This window comes from Leucoraja erinacea, chromosome 17 (assembly GCF_028641065.1).
Source record: "Leucoraja erinacea ecotype New England chromosome 17, Leri_hhj_1, whole genome shotgun sequence".
NCBI lineage: Eukaryota > Metazoa > Chordata > Chondrichthyes > Rajiformes > Rajidae > Leucoraja > Leucoraja erinaceus.
The window spans coordinates 27,871,458-27,891,920 of NC_073393.1; the positions used below are offsets into that span (position 1 = coordinate 27,871,458).

The window sequence follows — 20,463 nt, forward strand, 5'->3', positions numbered from 1 at the left end:
AAGCACAACTTCTCCTTTACTCATTTGAAAACAACGGTGTCTCATTGCTATAAACTACTGACGCTGAGTAAATGTCAAAAACTACACAGTGTTACAGCACCAGAGACCCAGGTTCGATCCTGACCATAGATGCTGTCTGTACAGAGTTTGTACGTTCTCCCTGTGACCCATGTGGGTTTTCTCCGGGTGATCCGGTTTCCTCCCACATTCCAAAACACGCTGGTTTGTAGGTTAATTGGCTACGGTAAAGATTGTAAATTATCCCTTGTGTGTAGGGTAGTTCTAATGTACAGGGTGATCGATGGTCGGCGCAGACTCGGTGGGCCAAAGGTCCTGTTTCCATGCTGTGTCTCTAAAATAAACTAAAATGAAACTACTGTGTGAGGACTGGTGTCGGGAAGTCTACACCATGGGGTCCAGTGTTGGTGGTCTGAGCTGACCCCTCAGCATCCAAGGAAGGCCAAATGCCCTCTGCAGCTTGAAGTTCTACTGTAAGTGGAAACAACCTTGTAAGATCCCTCTTTTGTTTTCAGAACACGCAGTACAGTAATCAGACAGCATGCCAGCTTCTCACTAACTTGGTGCTGCTCGATGTAAACGGTTTGGTCAGCGGTGAAGCCCTCATTCTGTACCGAAACGTGCCTGCCATGTGAGTCTAATAGTTTATTATATCTTAATATTTGAGGAGAAATGGAGCAGGATTGCCTAATATTGCTGCAGTGGAGAAGATTGGAGAAGCATGGAAACAAACCCTTCCGCCAAACTTGACCATGCCGACCAAGATGCCCTAGATGATCTACACTAGTCCCACCTGGCCGTATTTGGCCCAAACCTATCCTTTCCATGTACCTGTCCTCCTCTGGCAGCTCATTCTATATACCCACTACGCTCTGTGTGGAAACATTATGCCTCAGGTCTCTACTAAGTCTATCCTCTCTCACCTTGAACCTGTGCCCTCTGCTTCTTGATTTCTCTACTCTGGGTAATCTACCCAACCTATTCCCATCATGATCTACACCTATTAAAGATCACACCTCATTCTCTTGCACTGCAAGGAACAAAGTCCTGGCTTACCCAAACTCTCCCGAGAGCTCAGGCCTCCAAGTCCCCAATTGCATGTGGGAAATAAAATATAACTTGGCCCGATAATCTGCCCTAGTTACCTTGTCTGGCCTAAATGTTACTCCTAACTAGTCCTTGAGTTACCCACAACACCCTTTGGTTTGGCCATAAATGCCATTAATGAATGGCATCTATGGTGGTCGTATCTATGAATGAACACAAAAGTTTAGTAATACCACACAGAGGGCGGTGGGTATATGGAACAAGCTGCCAGAGGAGGTCGCTGACGCAGGTACTACTGTATAACAGCATTTAAAAGACATTTGGACAGGTGCATTGATAGGACTCGTTTAGAGGGATATGGGCCAATTACTGGCAGGTGGGACGAGTGACGTTGGGATATCTTGGTCGGCGTGGGCAAGTTTGTGGGAGCTGGGTTTGTTTCCATGCTGTATTTTGGGAGCCTTCTGGGCTAAGTTTCTAAGTTGTGACTCTTCAAATGTACTTCATTGACTGTACAACACATAAAGACAACGTCAAAAGTACATGAAAGGTGCCATTTAAATGCTAATCCGTATTTATATTGCAGTGACAGGATTTGGCTTGAATCCAGCCCTTTTCTGGCTCCTCAGATAAACACTAGAATTAAGCTGTTTAATTACACATGCCTAGCCCAAGGATGTCTATTCCCTTTCTGCCAATTCAAATTTGTTAAGTAAATATTGAAGTGATGACAGGAAGGTTGATAAGTACATGATGTGTCTGTAAAGGGTCCAGTCCTGCTAATACAATGGTTCAATGGTTCTTTATTAGACATGTACCAAGGTACAGTGAAATACCCTTTTTACATACAGTTCAGTAAGATTAATGCCATACATAAGTACAATCCCCATTAAGCACAGAATGTACAGAAACGGCCCACTTAGTTCATATGCAAGAGTCACCAGGCTTTGGCACCAGAAGGGTCCCTTGCAGCCGTCACCCGGCACCTTCAGCCTTTGTGCTCCAGGGGAGCCTCCCACAGCCAACCTTGAGGGACCCCCGGTTCCTCTGACTGTCCTTTTTGTTCCAGCGTCTTTGTTCTTCGTTGTTTACGATTACGATCTAACATTTTCTGACAATGAATCAGCTAGATGGAGTCTAGTGAACGATATAATTTTACAGATGGAGCCCTGACTCTGGCCTGTTGTGCTCTCAAAGTGCTCTTTGAGATGCAGTGTTAACGGCAAGTCCACTGGAATTATTTAGTTTTAGTTTAGTTTATTGCCAAGTGCATCGAGGTACAGTGAAAAGCTTTGTTGTTGCGTGCTGTCCAGTCAGTGGAAAGACTAGACATGATTACAATCAAGACGTCCACAATGTACAGATGCACGATAAAGTGAATACCATTTAGTGCAAGAAAAGTCTGATTCATTATAGTCCGGGGGGGGGGGGGGAGGGGGGGAGGGGGGGGAGGCTCCAATGAGGTAGATGGTAGGTCAGCACTGTTCCCTAGTTGCTGATAGGATAGTCCAGGTGCCTGATAACAGCTGGGAAGAAACTGTCCCCGAATCTGGAAGGTGTGTGTTTTCAAACTTCTTGCCTGATGGGTGAGGGGGGAATAGGGAGTACAGATATTCTTCAGTGCTACTTCTCCATCGATCCAGCCCCGAATAGGTTGTTTAAATGGTAGCTAATAAATTATCGTTGGCATATACACAGTTGCCCAATACCACTAAGATTAGCAAAGGTAGCTTGTACGGAAAACCCACAGCAAGTGTAGGAAAACTACCAGGGAGAGTATTTGCTGCCAGTACAAATATGCAGACTGGGTGTGGGTGGAATGGGTTTGCTAATGACTAATTACAGGTTACAGTAGCTATTGACAAAATCAAATATCAGTGCCGCTGTGGAACCTGTTTAAACTTGCCAGGTTAGAGTTTTCTTCCATTAGTAATTGCATGCTGCATACGGCAGCTAACATTTGCAAAGTAACTCTTGACAAATGAGGTACAGTGAAAAAGCTTTTTTGTTGTTTGCTATCCAGTCAGCGGAAAGACCAAACATGATTACAATCGAGCCGTTCACAGCGTACAGGTACAGGATAAAAGGAATAACAGTTAAGATAAAGTCCAGTAAAGTCCAATAAATGTTAATCTGAGGGTCTCCAATGAGGTAGATGGTAGGTCAGGACCACTCTCTAGTTGTTGATACGATGGTTCAGTTGCCTGATAACAGCTCGGGAAAAAACTGTCCCTGAAGGTGTGCGTTTTCACACTGTTATATCTCTTGGGTGAAGGGAGAGGGGAGAAGAGGGAGTGAAATTCAGAATTACGATGTCAGGCTTCATTTCATTTTACAGAGTGTGGCATGACAGCAGCTGAGAGCTGGGATGATCATAAGATAGTGATTGGGGCAAGGAACCACCTTGCACAAGATAAGATTGTCTCTCTCAGGCTGACTCATCCTTATGTCAGGCTTCAAATCTGAGCACACCCTTGTCTGTGTGATCTGGTGCGTGGAGGACATCTGGAGCATTGAGAGAGCTGTCCCACCTTTGCTGAGTACACAGGAAGACTAGATGTGCCCGTATTGTGGCTTTCAATGATGACTGACTGCAGTACAAGCAATCTTGCTGACTCGGTGTCTAGCCCAGGCAGTAATTCTCAACAAGAACATGAGACAGCGGAGCAGAATTAGGCCATTTAACCCATCGAGCCCACTTCACCATTCAATCATGGCTGATGTATATTACCCTCTCAACCCCATTTTCCTGCCTTCTCCACATAACTTTTGACATCCTTACTAATCAAGTATCAATCTCTGCTTTCAAATTAATGACGGCCTCCACGGCTGTCGGTGCCAATGAATTCCACAGATGCACCAGATTCAGATTCAGATTCAGATTCAATTTTAATTGTCATTGTCAGTGTACAGTACAGAGACAACGAAATGCATTTAGCATCTCCCTGGAAGAGCGACATAGCAAACGATTTGAATAAATAATAATAAGTGTCCGGGGGGGGGGGGGGGATGGTGATTGGCAGTCACCGAGGTACGTTGTTGAGTAGAGTGACAGCCGCCGGAAAGAAGCTGTTCCTCGACCTGCTGGTTCGGCAACGGAGAGACCTGTAGCGCCTCCCGGATGGTAGGAGGGTAAACAGTCCATGGTTGGGGTGAGAGCAGTCCTTGACCATCCTCTGACTAAAGGAATTCCTCTCCTCATGTCGTGAATACAGACAAATTCAAGACTCTGATGAAGCGATTGTGATCATTGACATTAAATGCCCCAATTTCAAACTGTTTGGGAGTACAGTGGTGCAACTGGTAGAGCTGCTGTCTCACAGCACCAGAGACCTGGGTTGGATCCTGACCTCACCTGCTATCTGTATGGAGATTGCACGTTCTCCCTGTGACGGCAGTCAGCCTGACAGTGGGTTTTCTCCGGGTGCTCTGGATTCCTCCCACATTCCAAAGACACGCGGGTTTGTAGGTCAATTGGCTTCTGTAAATTGTCCGTAGTGTGTGGGATAGAACTAGTAATCACTGTGTGTATGGGAGTGGATGAGAAACTGGGATAACATAGAACTAGTCTGAACAGATGATCGGTGATCGGCTTCGACTCAGAGGGCCGAAGAGCCAGTGCCCATGCAGTATCTGTAAACTAAACTAAACCTCCCATTCCACTCCCTCCCACATTTCTCCCACCAGCTCTGTCACCATTTTTCTTTCCCCTCCTTCAACTCATCTCCCATCCCTCCTTTCTCCAAGTCCCCCATTTCCCCCTCTTTCTCCACTCTTCTGTCCCCTTCCACCCTAATCCCTCCCTCTGACTTCACATTTCATTCCTTTCTCTCCCTTCCTTATCTGACATCCCTTTGTCTCCGTTTCACCTCTAGCCTTTGTCACTGTGTCCACTCATCAGCCAATTACCCCTTCTTCACCTGTATCCCCCTATCATTTGCTTGGCTTTGTCCCAATCCTACCTCTGTTTACCAGCTTTCTCCCCTCAACTCCAACTGTCTGAAGAAGGGTCTCAAACCAAAACGCTGTCTGCCCATTCCCTCCACAGATGCTGCCTGATCTTCTGAGTTCCTCCAGCACTTTGTGTTTTGCTCAACATTCCAGCATCTGCAGTCTCATGTGTCAACACTTCAACAGTATCTAATTGTAGTGAAATGCCAACAGATCTCCTGAGATCACCAAAAGGCACAAATTGCTAATTCTGATTTTGTGCTTTCAAGCTCCCTCACTGGGAGTGTGAAAACAAGGAAACTGCCTTCCAGGTACCTAGAAACTATTTAAAGTATTTTTGCACACCTTTCTTGATATGGAGCGAGTCTATTATTTGTGACGTCGGTTGTGATATAAGTTTGGCAGCTATTATTTCTTATGTTCGAAACTGATGCCCATCTTTCTTTTAATGGCTGCTTATCTTGTCTTCAATTGTTTAACTTGTGCTTTTTGTCTTCCCTTATTTTGCTGAAGGACTAACTACCTCCCGAAACTCTTCTACGTGGACACGAATATCGCAGCATCTCTGGGGCAAACAGCCCCCAAAGGGCTTTCTTTCCAGAAGGATTCACAGGTGCGTGTGCACTTATCGTTCGGCATGTTTTGATTCATGGCTTAAACTAGCTGGTAGGGGGATTATGAAATCAGCCATCTAGTTTAGAGTTCAGAAATACAGCACGGAAACAGGCTATCCGGCCCACCGAGTGCGCTGCCCATCATTCACCCGTTCACACCAGTTCAATGTTATCCCACATTCGCATCCTCTCACTGTACACAAGGGACAATTTTACAAAGGCCATTTGACTTACAAACCCGCACGTCTTCAGGATGTGGGAGGAAACCGGCACGCACGGAGAGCGTGCAAACTTCGCACAGACGGCAGCCAGAATCAAACCCAGGTCTCTTGCACTGTGAGGCAGCAGCTCTACCCTCTGCACCACTGTGCCATCACTATTGTTCCAGCCAGTTAGATAGAGTACATTTTCGTACCTGCGGTTACGAGGTGCTCACTGGTCAGTGTACTTTGTAGGTACACCAGCAGCACAACAGATATGTAAACAAGGCACTCTGTAAAACGACAAAAAAAAATTCAGTAAATATATTTAAACAAACCATTAAATAGACAATAAATGGTAATTATGCAAATTGAGGCAGGGTGATGAATTGTAAATCATCTTACACTGCCTTATGATTTCTGCCTCTCCACCATTAGCCGTGTGAAAATGGTATCTCGCTCCCAACCTGCTGTGACTTTTGTGCTATTAATGTAGTTGGAAATTACTTGTCAATTAAACTTGCTATGGAACTCTGACAAAGGGTTTGCAACCTAACACTTTCTCTTTGCAGGAATCTGAATATTCTTGGATCATGGCTGAGGACTGAAATAGAAAATCCCAAATGCTTAAAACATTCAGCAGGTTTAGTTCAGAGATACAATGTGCAAACAGGTCTAATGTACTTAATTTAATTTAAACCAACATCTGCAGTTCCTTCCTACCAATTTACTTTAGTTTGGTTTATTATTGTCATGTGTACCGGTATGAAAAGCATTTTATTGCCTGCTATCCAGTCAAAGAAATGCCTGTACATGATTACAGTCAAACCATCTACAGTGTACAGATACAGGATAAAGATAACCAAGAACAGGCCGACCATATTGTAGGATAAATCTTCCTACTGTGTTTAACTGTTTAACTGCATTAGCTCAGGGGGTCTCAAGAGACTGATAGACCATTGAAAGCAGTTTTCAATAGTCGACGGTTGGGATAGTGGCTTTGGGGAAAGGGATGGCAGATAGAAAGAGGAGGGGGTGATTAGGGAGTCGATCTTGATGCTATCCGGAGTTAGATGTGGAAGTAAGTAAAAAGCACGTGACTTCTGATCCCTTTTTCCAATTTCAGAATGCCTTGGGTTAATTACAAATGATTTTCCAATGCCGCCATAATAAACAACATCCCATCCCAAGCATTAATCTCTGAGTACAAATCAAAGTTAGAAGGACACGCTGACACGTACTCTGAATTAACAGCTGTTATCTACCCACACAAACATATCCAATTAGGTAAACAAAACTGGGCCATAAAGTTAATTGTGGTAAAGCAGATGTTCTGGAGTGATTTCAAGAGGGTAAATTAACCACAAGGCTTGATAACCATTACTAGGCTCCCATTGCCTTAAGTCTCATGGGTTGTGTTAACTTATCATCACTCTCAACTGTCCATGAAGTCTCTCACAACTCAAATTATTATGGCAGGAAGGAAGTTTATTCCAAAAAAGGAACTGCAGATGCTGGTTTGCACAAAAGGATTAAAAATTAGTGATTAGTAAACGATTAAAAATTAAATTGTAAGGTTGTCAGGGGTTATGGGGAGAAGGTAGGAGAATGGTGGAGTAGACTTGATGGGCCGAATGGCCTAATTCTGCTGCTAGAACTTATGAACTTATGACACAAAGTGCTGGAGTAACTCAGCGGGTCAGGGAACACCTCTGGAGAACATGGATAAGTGATGTTTCAGGTCATGACTGGATCAGTTCTAATGCAGGAGTTTATTCTGCCCATTGGAACAATGCTGACCGGTGGTAGATCAATCTATTCACTTCCACTTCCCCCCACCAAATCTCTGCAAATGCCCATCCCCTCAACCAAACTGCCGCAAATTCTGCTTCTGATTACTGTATTTAGAATTCCTTTGCCACCAAGGTTAAACAGCCTCATTTGTAGTTACAGGGTTCATCCCTGATCCATTTTCCCATTTTTGAATAAGAATGTAAGTTTGCAGTTTTCCAGAACTCAGGGAAACCCTTGAATCTCTAAAGCTTTTAATGATCAGGTGCTCCATGCTTTTTCCCCTTCTGTTTGTTAGCACCCCACGATAAATCTCATCTGGACCAGAGGATTTATCCTTTATCAGTGGAACTTGTCTTTCTAGTCTGTGAGGTGGTACAGTGGAGCAGTGGTAGAGTTGTTGCCTCACAGCAGCAGAGACCCGGGTTCGATCCTGACTACGGGTGCTGTCCAACGAGTTTGTACGTTCTCCCTGTGACCACATACGTTTTTTCTGAGTGATCCGGTTTCCTCCCACACTCCAAAGACGTACAGGTTGGTAGGTTAATTGTCTTCTGTGAATTGTCCCTCGTGTGTAGGATCGTGCCAGCGTATGGGGTGATTGCTGGTCGGCGTAGGCCCGGTGGGCCGAATGGCCTGTTTCTGAGCTGCATCACTAAAGTAAAGTAAAAGTAAAACTGGAGGGGTCATTGCTGAAATGATGTATCTGGTTTGTTGTGTGTTCTGCTCCAATTTTATTCTATTTGCTCGCCTATAGATCGTCTTAAAAATTGTGAAATATGACGCTCGTGGCAATTTTCTGGGTTGGGAAGATGTCAGAGGAGGTACTTTACAGGTGAGAAGTTGCACAGTATCATCTTTTGTGTTGTGTTGCTTCTTCATGAAGCAGTAAGATGCTTTTAAAACTGGAACAGTACAGTTATCAAACTCAGCGTTCCAATGATGGCATTTAGATGTTATTATCTTACTTCATGGAACATCATCATGAAGGTCAGTATTTAATGACCCTGAGAGGATGCGGGTACTCAAATTGGAAAATGCACATCGCTCACGGTTAAATCGGAGTTGTCATAAACAAAATTAAAAAAAAGATAATATCTTAAAATCTCTAATTTTCTCAATTTGTTACTTTCACAGAGAATTCACATCGTTTTAAAAACAAAAAGTTTTATCTTGTCAAGAAAAGTCGTTCAATGTTAATTATGGGTATAAAAAAGCATTAACAAAGTATCTTGCACTTCCATTAATTGGGCTTTTTATTTTAACATGCATAATATTTTAAGTGATTTTCAACACGGATGACAAAGCCAATACAGTTCACTCATTCAGTGTCAACTGCCTCTGCTAACATTGGAACAGTTGCCCAGTAGTGCAAAGTGAATTTATGGAGAGATAATGAATGTAGGATTAGTATAAATGGGTGTTTGATGGTCAGTACAGATTCAGCGGGCAGAATGGCCTGATTCTGCTTTTGAATAGGTTAGGAGTATCAATCCTTGCAACAACAATGTTTTTTAGATTTAGAGAGATATGGTATGGAAACAGGTTCTTCGGCCCGCCCAGTCCTCGCCAACCATTGATCCCACATTCACACAAGTTCAGTTATCCCACTTTTGCATCCACTCCCTACGCACTGGGGGCAATTTTCCAGGCCAGTTAACTCACAGACCTGCATGTCTTTGGCATGTGGGAGGAAACCGGGACACGTGGAGGAAACCCATGCGGTCACAGAAAGAAAGTGCAAACTCCATACAGACAGCTCCCAACATCAGGATCGAACCTGGTTCTCTGGTGCTGTGAATCAGCGGCTCTACCAGCTGCGCCACAGCGCTGCCCCAGATACAACTGTCAGGTCCAAATGCCAGCTAAGCCACAAAAATAAACATCAGATTGCACATTAAGCAGCAGTGTGTTTGTTCATGTTCCATGTGGTGTTGACACATTACCACGTCATGACAGCAAATGTTGATGGTTTCTCCAATATGACAGGCACAATGCTGGGCCGTTGCCACGGATCACTGGGTTCGTTCTGGCCCGACAAAGTGGCTACATCCCTCATCGGTGTCAAGTTTTACAGTGACGGGCAGGAGTTAATAAGTTCATTTGTCATGAGAGCGGAATTAGACCATTAGGCCCATCGAGTCTACTCCGCCAATCACTCATGGCCGATCTATCTTTCCCTCTCAACCCCTTTCTCCTGCCTTCTCCCCATAATCCTTGACACCCTTACTAATCAAGAATCTGTCAATCTCCACCTTAAATATACCCAATGACTTGGCTGGCTATGGCAATGTATTCCACAGAATCATTGCATCTGGCTAAAGAAATTCCTCCTCATCTGCTTTCTAAAGGTACATCCTTTTATTTTGCACTGCCCTCTTACCCAACACTCTCCCACTAGTGGAAACATCCTCTTTGCATCCACTCTATCTATACAGGCCCTGCACTATTTGGTAAGTTTCAATGAGGTCTCCCCTCATCCTTCTAAACTGCAGCGAGTACTGGCCCAGTGCTGTCAAATGCACTGGAGTTGAGAGCGGGTCTGAGAAATAAATCAGGAGAAAAATAAATCAGCCGTGATCTAATGGTGGAGCAGACTCAATGGGTCAAATGGATGAATTCTGCTCCTATATCTTACGATCACACTTGAAATGGTGTGCTCTGTCTTAACACACGTTTATGTTTTCCACCAGCTCTGTCCCGACACGCAAACATTGCTCGACGCGGCGTACAAATTTGGCTCATTCTATGCCCAGTCGGTGAGTGTTGTCGAGAACAGGTGCAGCACGACTTGGACTACGTTTGTTTATCTTGAGTCTTAAGAAATGAATGAAGATATAGAGTTATAAAGAGTCATAGAGTGATACAGTGTGGAAACAGGCCCTTTAGCCCAACTTGCCCACAATGGCCAACATGTCCCAGCTACACTAGTCCCACCTGCCCACATTTGATCCATATCCCTCCAAACCTGTCCTATCCATGTACATGTCTAACTGATTTTTAAATGTTGGGATCGTCTCAGCCTCAACTACCTCCTCTGGCAGCTTGCTCCATACACCCACCACCCTTTGTGCGAAAAAGTTACCCCTCAGATTCCTAATAAATCTTTTCCCCTCAACTTAAACCTTTGTCCTGTGTTCCTCGATTCACCTACTCTGGGCAAGAGACTCTAAAATCTAAAATATGATATATTCCCTCGTTGTTTTATTGTTAAAGTCATGCCTGCTGCCCGTAAATGACTTGAAAGATGACACCCATTTTTGGGCACTAATGTCAAGTCAGGTGACTCCAAAACAAAAATCACAAAATTGGGAAGTTTTTGCTTTAAGATGTTTTTCTTCCATTTAAAAGGTTTAGAAGCCAACTTTACACAAGGTCGACTGCTTCTAATTGCTGAGACACTTTTTTGAACAATTGGAGCCAGGTTTGGGAGACCAAGTCCCTTCATAGAAACATAGAAACATAGAAATTAGGTGCAGGAGTAGGCCATTCGGCCCTTCGAACCTGCACCGCCATTCAATATGATCATGGCAGATCATCCAACTCAGTATCCGGTACCTGCTTTCTCTCCATACCCCCTGATCCCTTTAGCCACAAGGGCCTCATCTAACTCCCTCTTAAATATAGCCAATGAACTGGCCTCAACTACATTCTGTGAGAGAATTCCAGAGATTCATCACTCTCTGCGTAAAAAATGTTTTTCTCATCTCAGTCCTAAAAGATTTCCCCTTTATCCTTAAACTGTGACCCCTTGTTCTGGACTTCTCCAACATTGGGAACAATCTTCATGCATCTAGTCTGTCCAACCCCTTAAGAATTTTGTAAGTTTCTATAAGATCCCCCCTCAATCTTCTAAATTCTAGCGAGTACAAGCCGAGTCTATCCAGTCTTCTTTCATATGAAAGTCCTGACATCCCAGTAATCAGTCTGGTGAACCTTCTCTGTACTCCCTCTATGGCAAGAATGTCCTTCCTCAGATTAGGAAACCAATACTGTACACAATACTCCAGGTATGGTCTCACCAAGACCCTGTACAACTGCAGTAGAACCTCCCTGCTCCTATACTCAAATCCTTTTGCTATGAATGCTAACATTCAGTGTGTGATGGCTCATTCTTTTATTTCAGTGCACAATTCGAGTCTCTGACCTTCTCCAGCGATTCCCAGAGCCAGTGCTTTATGAGCTCTTTCTCCTCTACAAGGATAACCAAGGACAGTCAAAGGTGTGGCCTGTCCCAGTACGCAGCCTAAATCTAGACAGGAATGGCTTGGGTAAGTCACTGCGATGAAATAGATGCATAAAATGGCCATGGCACTGACAGAGCCCCTGTCCATCAAAACATTCTCAGTTTATTGTTCATAAGTTCTAGGAGCAGATTTAGGCCATTTGGCCCAGCAAGTCTACTCTGCCATTCAATCATGGGTGATCTATCTTTCCCTCTCAACCCCATTCTCTTGCCTTCTCTCCATAATCCCTGACACTCTTACTAATCAAGAATCTGTCATCTTCACCTTAAAAATATCAATTGACGGCCTCCACAGCACAGGAGACAGTGATTTCCACAGATTCACCATCTCTGACTAAAGAAATTCCTTCTCATCTCCTTTCTAAAGGATCTGAGCTTCTCCAGTCTAATCTTGCAGCTTATATTCCTCCATTCTGGAACCATTCTTATAATCGTTTCTGTTTCCTCTCTGGAACCCTCCACACCTTTTCAAAAATGAACAGAATTAGATGTAAAGCGCCATTTGTAACTGAACTATTATTTTTTATACATTCAACATTAGTTCCTTGCTGAAGAAGAAAAGATGACATTTCGGGTCACAACCATTCTTCAGACTACATTTTTGCAAGCAGTCTGTAGAAGGGTTCCAACCCAAAACACAGGGCCGGATTTACCTATAAGTTAGACAAGCTTAAGCTTAGGGCCTCGAGGTCTAGGGGGGCCTCCGGCTTAGGCAGGGCACCTACTGTTCAACTCTGGGCAGGCCCCCTCTCTATCTCCATCTCCCCCCGCTATTCGTGTCCGAGCCGCCGGGCTCTGCTTGCTCCTCATCCTCCGGCACGGCAGGCCGCCTTGCACATGCACATTGCTGCGGCCTGCACGTCCTCCCCCCTGCACATGCGCACAACCACGGCCAGCACATCATCGGCCGCCCTGCGCGTGCGCACTACAACGGCAACTGGCTGGCGCTGGACACTTTCTCCCTCGCTTTGAATTGTGGGAGATTTGGCCGCCATGGCTGTCCGGTCGCTGCCTCGCCGCCAGCGCTGAAAACCAATGCGGAGGGGGCCTCACAAGTGGAACAGCTTAGGGCTTCTCTTCATCTAAATCCGGCCCTGCCAAAACATCACCTCTTTTTCGTCAGAGATGCTGCCTGACCCGCTGAGTTACTCAAGCAATGTGTGTCTATCTTTGGTGCAGGAGATTCAATTCAACTTTAATGTCATCGCACAAATACAAGTATCAGTACAACGAAATGCAGTTTTGCGTCAGTCCGTAGTAGTTGTACATAAAGAGAAAAAAAAACAAGAAAAAAATGGAAAGAGAGAAGATACAGAATAATCAGGAAATACAGAATGATTAAACAAAGGGGGACGGAGGGACCAGAGAAATCTATCGTCGGGACTCCGAGTTCAGCAGTGTGATTGTGTTGTTATAGAAGCTTTTCCTCATCCTGCTGGTACGTGACCTGAGGCTCCTGTACCGCCTCCCTGATGGGAGGAGGGCAAACAGATTGACGATGTACTTGATTCCCCAACTCTAGGTAAAAGACTGGGCATTTACCCTATCTTTTCCTCTCATGTTGTTGTACACATCTATAAGATCACCCCTCATTCTCCTGTGCTCCAAGGAATAAAGTCCTAGCCTGCTCAACCTCTCGTTCTAGCACAGGCCCACAAATCCTGCAAATTTGTGCCCTTTCAGTTCACTGCTCTACATAGATTATACTCACTAACTGTTTATTGATTGGTGTGTGAATGGTGGGCCAAGTATCCCACTGTGCTGTCAGTTTTCTCTGAACTTCACTCCAGAGACTTCAGCCCAAAACCCTGGGCTTCTGTTGTCGGGCAGAATCAACTGATTGCTGCTTTAGACTTAAGATTTTAAATTGTGGAAATTGGCCCTTTGACCCAACGAAAACCGTGCCGACCAACAACCGCCCCGTACACTAACAATATCCTATGCACTAGAACCAATTTTACAAATTTTACCGAAGACAATTAACCTACAAACCTGTATGTTTTGGAGTGTGGAAGGAAACCGGAGCATCCGGACAAAAGCCATGTGGTCACAGAGATAACACCGTACAGCCAGCACCTCTGTAAGGCAGCAACTATAGCGCTGCGCCACTGCTGCCCTGTGCTCTTTGAGAGCTGCTGACTTTCATTTGAGATATTAAACTCAGGCACTGATTGCCAATATTACCCCGATGCACAAAAAGGGAGCAAGGCAGAATAGTGGGAACTAAGTCTGACCGGTGGTTGGTAAGATTTTAGAGTCCTTTATAAAGGATGAGGTTTTATTTTATCGTGAAACTCACGGCCCACGATATCAAAGGGCAGATAATAGCATGGATAGCAGGTTGGCTGGATGTTAGAAAACAAAGAGTGGCAATAAAGGGAACTTTTTCTGGTTGGCTGCCAGTGACGAGTGGCGTTCCGTAAGGGTCGGTGCTAGTGCCGCTACTCTTCACGTTGTATAATAATGATTTGGACGAGGGGATTGAAGGCTTTGTGGCAAAGTTTGTGGATGATGTGAAAATAGGTGGAGGGGCAGGTAGTGAGGAGAAAGCAGGGACTCTGCAGAAGGACTTGGACAGGTTGGGAGAGTGGGCAGAGAAGTGGCAGATGGAAAATAGTGTAGCAAAGTCATGTATTTTGGTAGTAGGAATAAAGGCAAAGACTATTTTCTAAATGGGGAGAGAATCCAGAAATCAGAGGTGCAAAGGGACTTGGAAGTGCTGGTGCAGGAATCCCATAAAGTTCATCTGCAAGTCGAATCAGTAGCAAAGAAAGCAAACTCAATGCTAGCATTTATTTCATGAGGGCGTATACAAACACAGGGATTTAATATTGAGGCTCTATAAGGCCGCATTTGGAATATTGTGAGCAATTTTGGGTACCTTATTTGAGGAAGGGTGTGCTGGCTCTGGAGAGGGTACAGAGGAGATTTACAAGAATGATCCCAGGAATGTGTAGGCTAACCTATGATGAGCATTTGTTGGCACTGGGCGTGTACTCACTGGAGTTTAGAAGAATGAGGGGGGACCTCATTGAAACATACAGAATAGTGAAAGGCTTGGATAGTGTGGATGTGGAGAGAATGTTTCCATTAGTGGGAGAGTGTAGGACTAGAGGTCATAGCCTCAGAATGAAAGGACGTTCTTTTAGGAAGGAGATGAGGAAAAATTTATTTTGTCAGAGGGTGGTGAAACTGTGGAATTCTTTGCCACAGAAGGGCATTAAGGCCATGACAGTGGATATTTTTAAGGTCGAGAAAGATAGTTTCTTGATTAGTACAACTGTCAGAGGTTATGGGGAGAAGGCAGGAGAATGGGGCTGGAAGGGAGAGAGATAGATCAGCCATGATTGAATGGCGGAGTAGACTTGATGGGCCAAATCGCCTAATTCTACTCCTATTCCTTATGACCAAATCACCTGAACTATTTTGAAAACAAATGGCAGTAAGATGCTCTCATCAATCAATATTATTAAATTATATGGGTTTATTGCACATAACAACAATATTATTAATAACGTGCAAATTGTACAATAAAACAATATTGCACTTAGTGGGAACTTGCGTTGTGCAAAGTGACTGAACATTTTCTACACGATTGACTACAGAAGTATTTCAATAGCTGTAGAGCTGTTTGGGATGGAGACATTTGTTAAATGCTATTATTTATATTTGCAGGAGCTGGAGCAGTAAGGAGATTCTTTTTGGTTGATGGACTGACAGGGAGGAAGGGCAGTCTCAGTAACCCACCGAGCTACGTCAGTTATGCTAAAGACCTAGTCCTAAGGTGAGAGGAAGTCTGTTAGAGATTCCAGTACGGGACCTTCAGATATTCAAATGCTCGCTTTTCCTTTAACTTAAGGGCCTGTCCCACCAGCAGTCCCATCAGGATTTTCGGACAGCGCAAGATTTTTGGAACCCCGCGCGATGTCGGGACCAGCCCCGCACAACTTCATACGCCTCCGCGGTTCTAATTGGGACCATCCCCGCGAGGCCGTCCGCCTCAAGCGACCACATTTGGTCGCACTAGACGCATGCAATCACATGCTGGTGGGACAGGCCCTTATGTCTGTCCTATTCTGTCAGAGGCTAAGGGTGTGTTTGTTCCTAAGTCTCGCTCTTTGCCACTGACTTAAGTTTCAATAACTAATCATTCTCAATTCTTTCCCAAAGATAGACACAAAGTGCTGGAGTAAGTCAGCAGGTCAGACATCATCTCTGGAGCAAAAGGATGAGTAATGTTTCGGGTCAGGTCAGCTTGTTCAGACTGAAGAACCATTGCAGACTGAAGAAGGGTTCCGACCTGAAACATCAGCTGTACTTTTTCTCCAGACATGCTCCCTGACCCGCTGAGTCACTCCAGCACGTTGTGTCTGTCTTTGGTGTAAACCAGCATCTGCAGTTCCTTCCTATTACTATTCTTTCCCATCCTATCATTGGATGCGATCGGCGACTCTGCACAGTGGGCCACTGGATCTGCACGGTGGATCACTGGATCTACGCGGTGGATCACTGGATCTGCACAGTGGGTCACTGGATCTGCACACTGATGCAGCTATGGAGCTACCTGTTCCAGTGCACCCCAGTGCACCATCTCAACCTTGTGTGCTGCTATGTAGAGTTTGTGCCCTCTCCCTCTGACCATGCAAGTTTCCCCCAGGTTCTCCAGTTTCCACCATATCCCTAAGACCTGCACAGTCTAGGTTAATTGGCCACTGTAAATTGCTCCTAGTGTATGCAATCTTCAAAGTGCTGGATTACCTCAGGCAGACTGAAGAAGTGACCCGACCCAAAATATCCATTCCCTCCACAGATGCCACATGGGCTGTTGAGTTACTCCAGCACTTTGTGTTTCTAGCACCTGAAATGCCTTGTCTCTCCAGCTCTCAATCTTGCTCATTTCTTAGCCCCTCTGCATTACTTCAACAATTTGGAGACTGGAACTTTGAAGGCTTTGAAGGTTCATTCTATCTGTTTTGGTCAGTGATGTATTGGGAGTTTTATTGTGACCCCTGGAGGAGTTTGTTGAGTTTAAAATAGGCTCTGACATACCAGGTGCCTCAATGGGATTTCATCAAGTGCCTGTGATGAAACTGAATCCTTTATCTCATTACAGGACCTACCTGCCGACTAGCAGCCCAACCAGTGAGCCACCGTTTTTACTGACTGTACGATATGCGCAGGCACAAGATCTCCAAGAACAAGCTCAGGTAGAAACCCCCCTTAGCTGTTATTGGGGAAGGGTTTCCGATCAAATCATTGTTTCAATGCAGAGTGAATTGTTTTTAGCCAAGTAATTTGTCTGAGATAGCAGATTAGTTGGCATCAGCAAAAAAAAACACACAGTCACAGGCAGAATGTGCAAACTCCACACAACCAGCACCTGAGTTCAGGATCGAACCCGGGTCTCTGGCACTGGCAGACAGCAGCTCTACCAGCTGTGCCACTGTGCTGCCCTTTAAGACATTCAACACAGTTGCTTTGCAAGATTAAGGATATGTTAATGATGGGTTTTATAATAATATGGGTTTTACATTGAATGTTGTATAATCTAACAGCATTAAAAGACCCTTTAGCCTCAGTGGTCTTCATTTCAAGCTTCCTCTTCATTTGTGGGAGAGCGGAGGGGAAGAAGGTTGAGCTGCCTTTAAAACAGAAACTTAACTTGCCCAAATCCTATCCATGTCTCTCGGTGAGATTAATAAACAGATTGGAAAGCAGCTTAATAAACTTTCAATAAATCAAACGTGCTGACGGAGACCACTTGAGGCAAAATATCTCTTTAGCTACAGTGCTGTCCTTGACAATTGCTGTTCGGAAAGTATGGCCTCTGTGATGGATGTTGCCGTGGTTACATAATTAAATAGGAGTTAAAAAGCGCCCTCTCTGATTATTTATTGCATTTCTTCCCCCCCCCCCTCTCTCTCCAGGTGACATTTGGTGTTCAGTATGAAATGAACCAGGCAGCGCGTAAGAGAGACACAGATGTAAGTAAAAAGAAAAAAAAAACGCATTACGACCTCGTCCTGTCCATTAACAGCACTGAGAAAATAATAATTGGAATCACTTCCAGCCTTTACAGTCGCACCATCCCTCATAAGCGACGTCGCTTTGTTATATCAGTGATATAAATCATTTGAAAAATGATTTAGAAGCTTGTTCAGCTATGATTGGTTTTGAGGTTTCTTGCAACGAGCAAAACACATCGGAGTATGGTGCTTACTGTGGAGTGTTTGTTTTCTCCCCCCCCACTTTGTTCCTGGATGTATGTGAGACTTGCAAGGCCAGTATTTATAGTCTGTCCCTGAACGCCCTTGAATGAGTGATGGGTTTATTTCATCGGGTGGTGAGTCACGATACGATGGAAGTGGACTACTGATTAGGACGGAACAGGTAAGGTCAGCAGAGTTCCTATCCTGAAGGACATCAGTGAACCAATGGGTTTTACACCAAAGCCCCAGTAATTATAGGGTCACCATTCCTATCCTGCCTTCATATTATATTTCATAGCAGCTCCTGAGTGCGCTCGGTCTGCCGAGGCCTACAGGATCTCCTGGTTGCCAACCATTTCAACTCCCCTTCCCATTCCCATACTGATCTTTCTGTCCTGGGCCTCCTCCATTTCCAGTGTGGGGCCACACGCAAAGTGGAGGAACAGCACCTCATATTTCTCGCGGGTAGCTTATAACTCAGCAGTATGAATGTTGAATCCTCTAATTTTAAATACTTCCCTCCCCTCCTACTCTCTTCCTCCACCCTAGTCATTTAACCAGTTCCACAGTTCACCACATTGTATCTCTCTTGAGATCACACCTTCCCTAGCCAACAATGGGCACCTCCTTGCCTGAGGTCATTTGTTGACCGTCCTGATTGTTCCTGGTCTTTTCTCGCCTCCAGCTCTTCAACCGCCCCATAATTTCAGTCTGAAGAAGGGACCTGACCTGAAAAGTCACCTATCCATGTTCTCCAGAGGTCCTGACCCACTGAGTTACTCCAGCATTTTGTGTCTATCTTTAGCTCTTCAGTCCAGACCTGTGAATTAAATTAAAATTTCCCTGCTAAAGTTTGGGACTTGAACATGTCTCTGGATACCTCATTTATATGGTTCAGACCTCAATAGGTCAAGTATGAAAACAGTAAAAATGAGCAACTTCAACCCTTTCATTTTGTAGCAATAAGCCAAAAAAACTGGATAACTTCAGGAGTTTAAAGAAAGTCTTTTCCCCAAATGCGCACACAAGGTTAAAGCTTGTTAATTCAATCAGACAGGCGTGCTCTGAACGACTACAGCCCTGCCTCCAGAGACTGTAATGAGAACAAATGGTATTGAGTTTGTGCACATAGTTTCTATTATGTAACTTTTATCCACTCAGTGAATTCTGCTGGATAACTTTGAGGTCTAATATGTATATAGTATATGGGCGGCACAGTAGTCCAGCGGTAGAGATGCTGCCTTACAGTGCCAGAGACCCGCGTTTGATTCTGACTAGGGGTGCTGTCTGCACGGAGTTTGTATGTTCACCCCGTGACTACGTGGGGCTTCCCCAGGTGCTCTGTTTTTCTCCCACATTCCAACGATGTGCAGGTTTGTAGGTTAATTAGCTTCTGTAAATTGTCCCTGTTGTGTAGGATAGAGCGAGTGAGGGGCCTGTTTCCCCGATGTATCTCTAAACTAAACTAAGCTTAATTAAGAAACTCAACCGAGGACACACAGTGCTGGAGTAATTCAGTGGGCCAGGCAGCATCTCTGGAGCACATGGATAGGTGATGTTTCGAGTCAGGACTCCTCTTCAGACTTGGCGCCCAACCCAACACAATTGGAGTCCAACCCAAATCTGAGTGCGTATAATACCCGGACTTTAAGGCACTGGCAGAATAGTGGGAAAAGATGATTTATTATGCTACACATACACATGTTGTTGGTCAAGAATAAAAGACACATTCAGTTATTCTAGGTTGATCATCCTATCGTTATCTTTAGTTTATTTTAGGTTAGAGATACAGTGCGGAAACAGGCCCTCAGCCTACCGAGTCTGTGCCGACCAGTGATTCCTGTACACTAGCACTATCCTACACACTAGCGACAATTTTCATTTTTCACCGCAGCCAATTGACTTACAAACCTGTACGTCTTTGGAGGGTGGGAGGAAACTGGAACACCCGGAAAAAACCCGCGTGATCACGGGGAGAACGTACAAACTCCGTACAGACAGCATCCATAATCAGGATTGTATCCGGGTCTACTCTACCGCTTGCACTAACTCTACCGCTTGCATCACTGTGCTGCCCATTTATCCTGGATAAAGGACTGAACCAGACCAGCACTGCACAGCTTGGCTCAAACACAAATGTTTTAGCACTTGCATGTAGTTAGGTCTAGTAGGCCTCGGGTCAGGTACACAGGAATCGGGCTAAATCATCGTGATCTCTTTGCATGAGTTCATATTTTTTGAGTCCGTAAGCTGTTTGTTGTTTAAATAGACTGTTGAGTAAACGGACTTTGCTTTCTGTAAAACAGCCAGCTCAGCTTCAAGTCCCACCCTGTCTCCATTTTATTGACAGTAATGTCATTGGAAAGGGAAACAAGAAACTGCAGATG

At 44.6% G+C, this 20,463-nt stretch overlaps 1 protein-coding gene across 2 annotated transcripts in view; it reads left to right on the forward strand.

Annotated features, from left to right (window-relative positions):
- The window catches only part of LOC129705337 (meckelin-like), an 80,292-nt gene that overhangs the window by 18,641 nt on the left and 41,188 nt on the right, over window positions 1-20,463 (forward strand). For both annotated transcript variants that reach the window (XM_055648865.1, XM_055648866.1), the window contains 8 exons: window positions 534-649; window positions 5,530-5,629; window positions 8,379-8,456; window positions 10,315-10,380; window positions 11,748-11,892; window positions 15,543-15,651; window positions 16,981-17,074; window positions 17,795-17,851. In XM_055648865.1, the coding sequence (XP_055504840.1) occupies window positions 534-649; window positions 5,530-5,629; window positions 8,379-8,456; window positions 10,315-10,380; window positions 11,748-11,892; window positions 15,543-15,651; window positions 16,981-17,074; window positions 17,795-17,851 (765 nt within the window). The remainder of the gene's footprint in view (window positions 1-533; window positions 650-5,529; window positions 5,630-8,378; window positions 8,457-10,314; window positions 10,381-11,747; window positions 11,893-15,542; window positions 15,652-16,980; window positions 17,075-17,794; window positions 17,852-20,463) is intronic.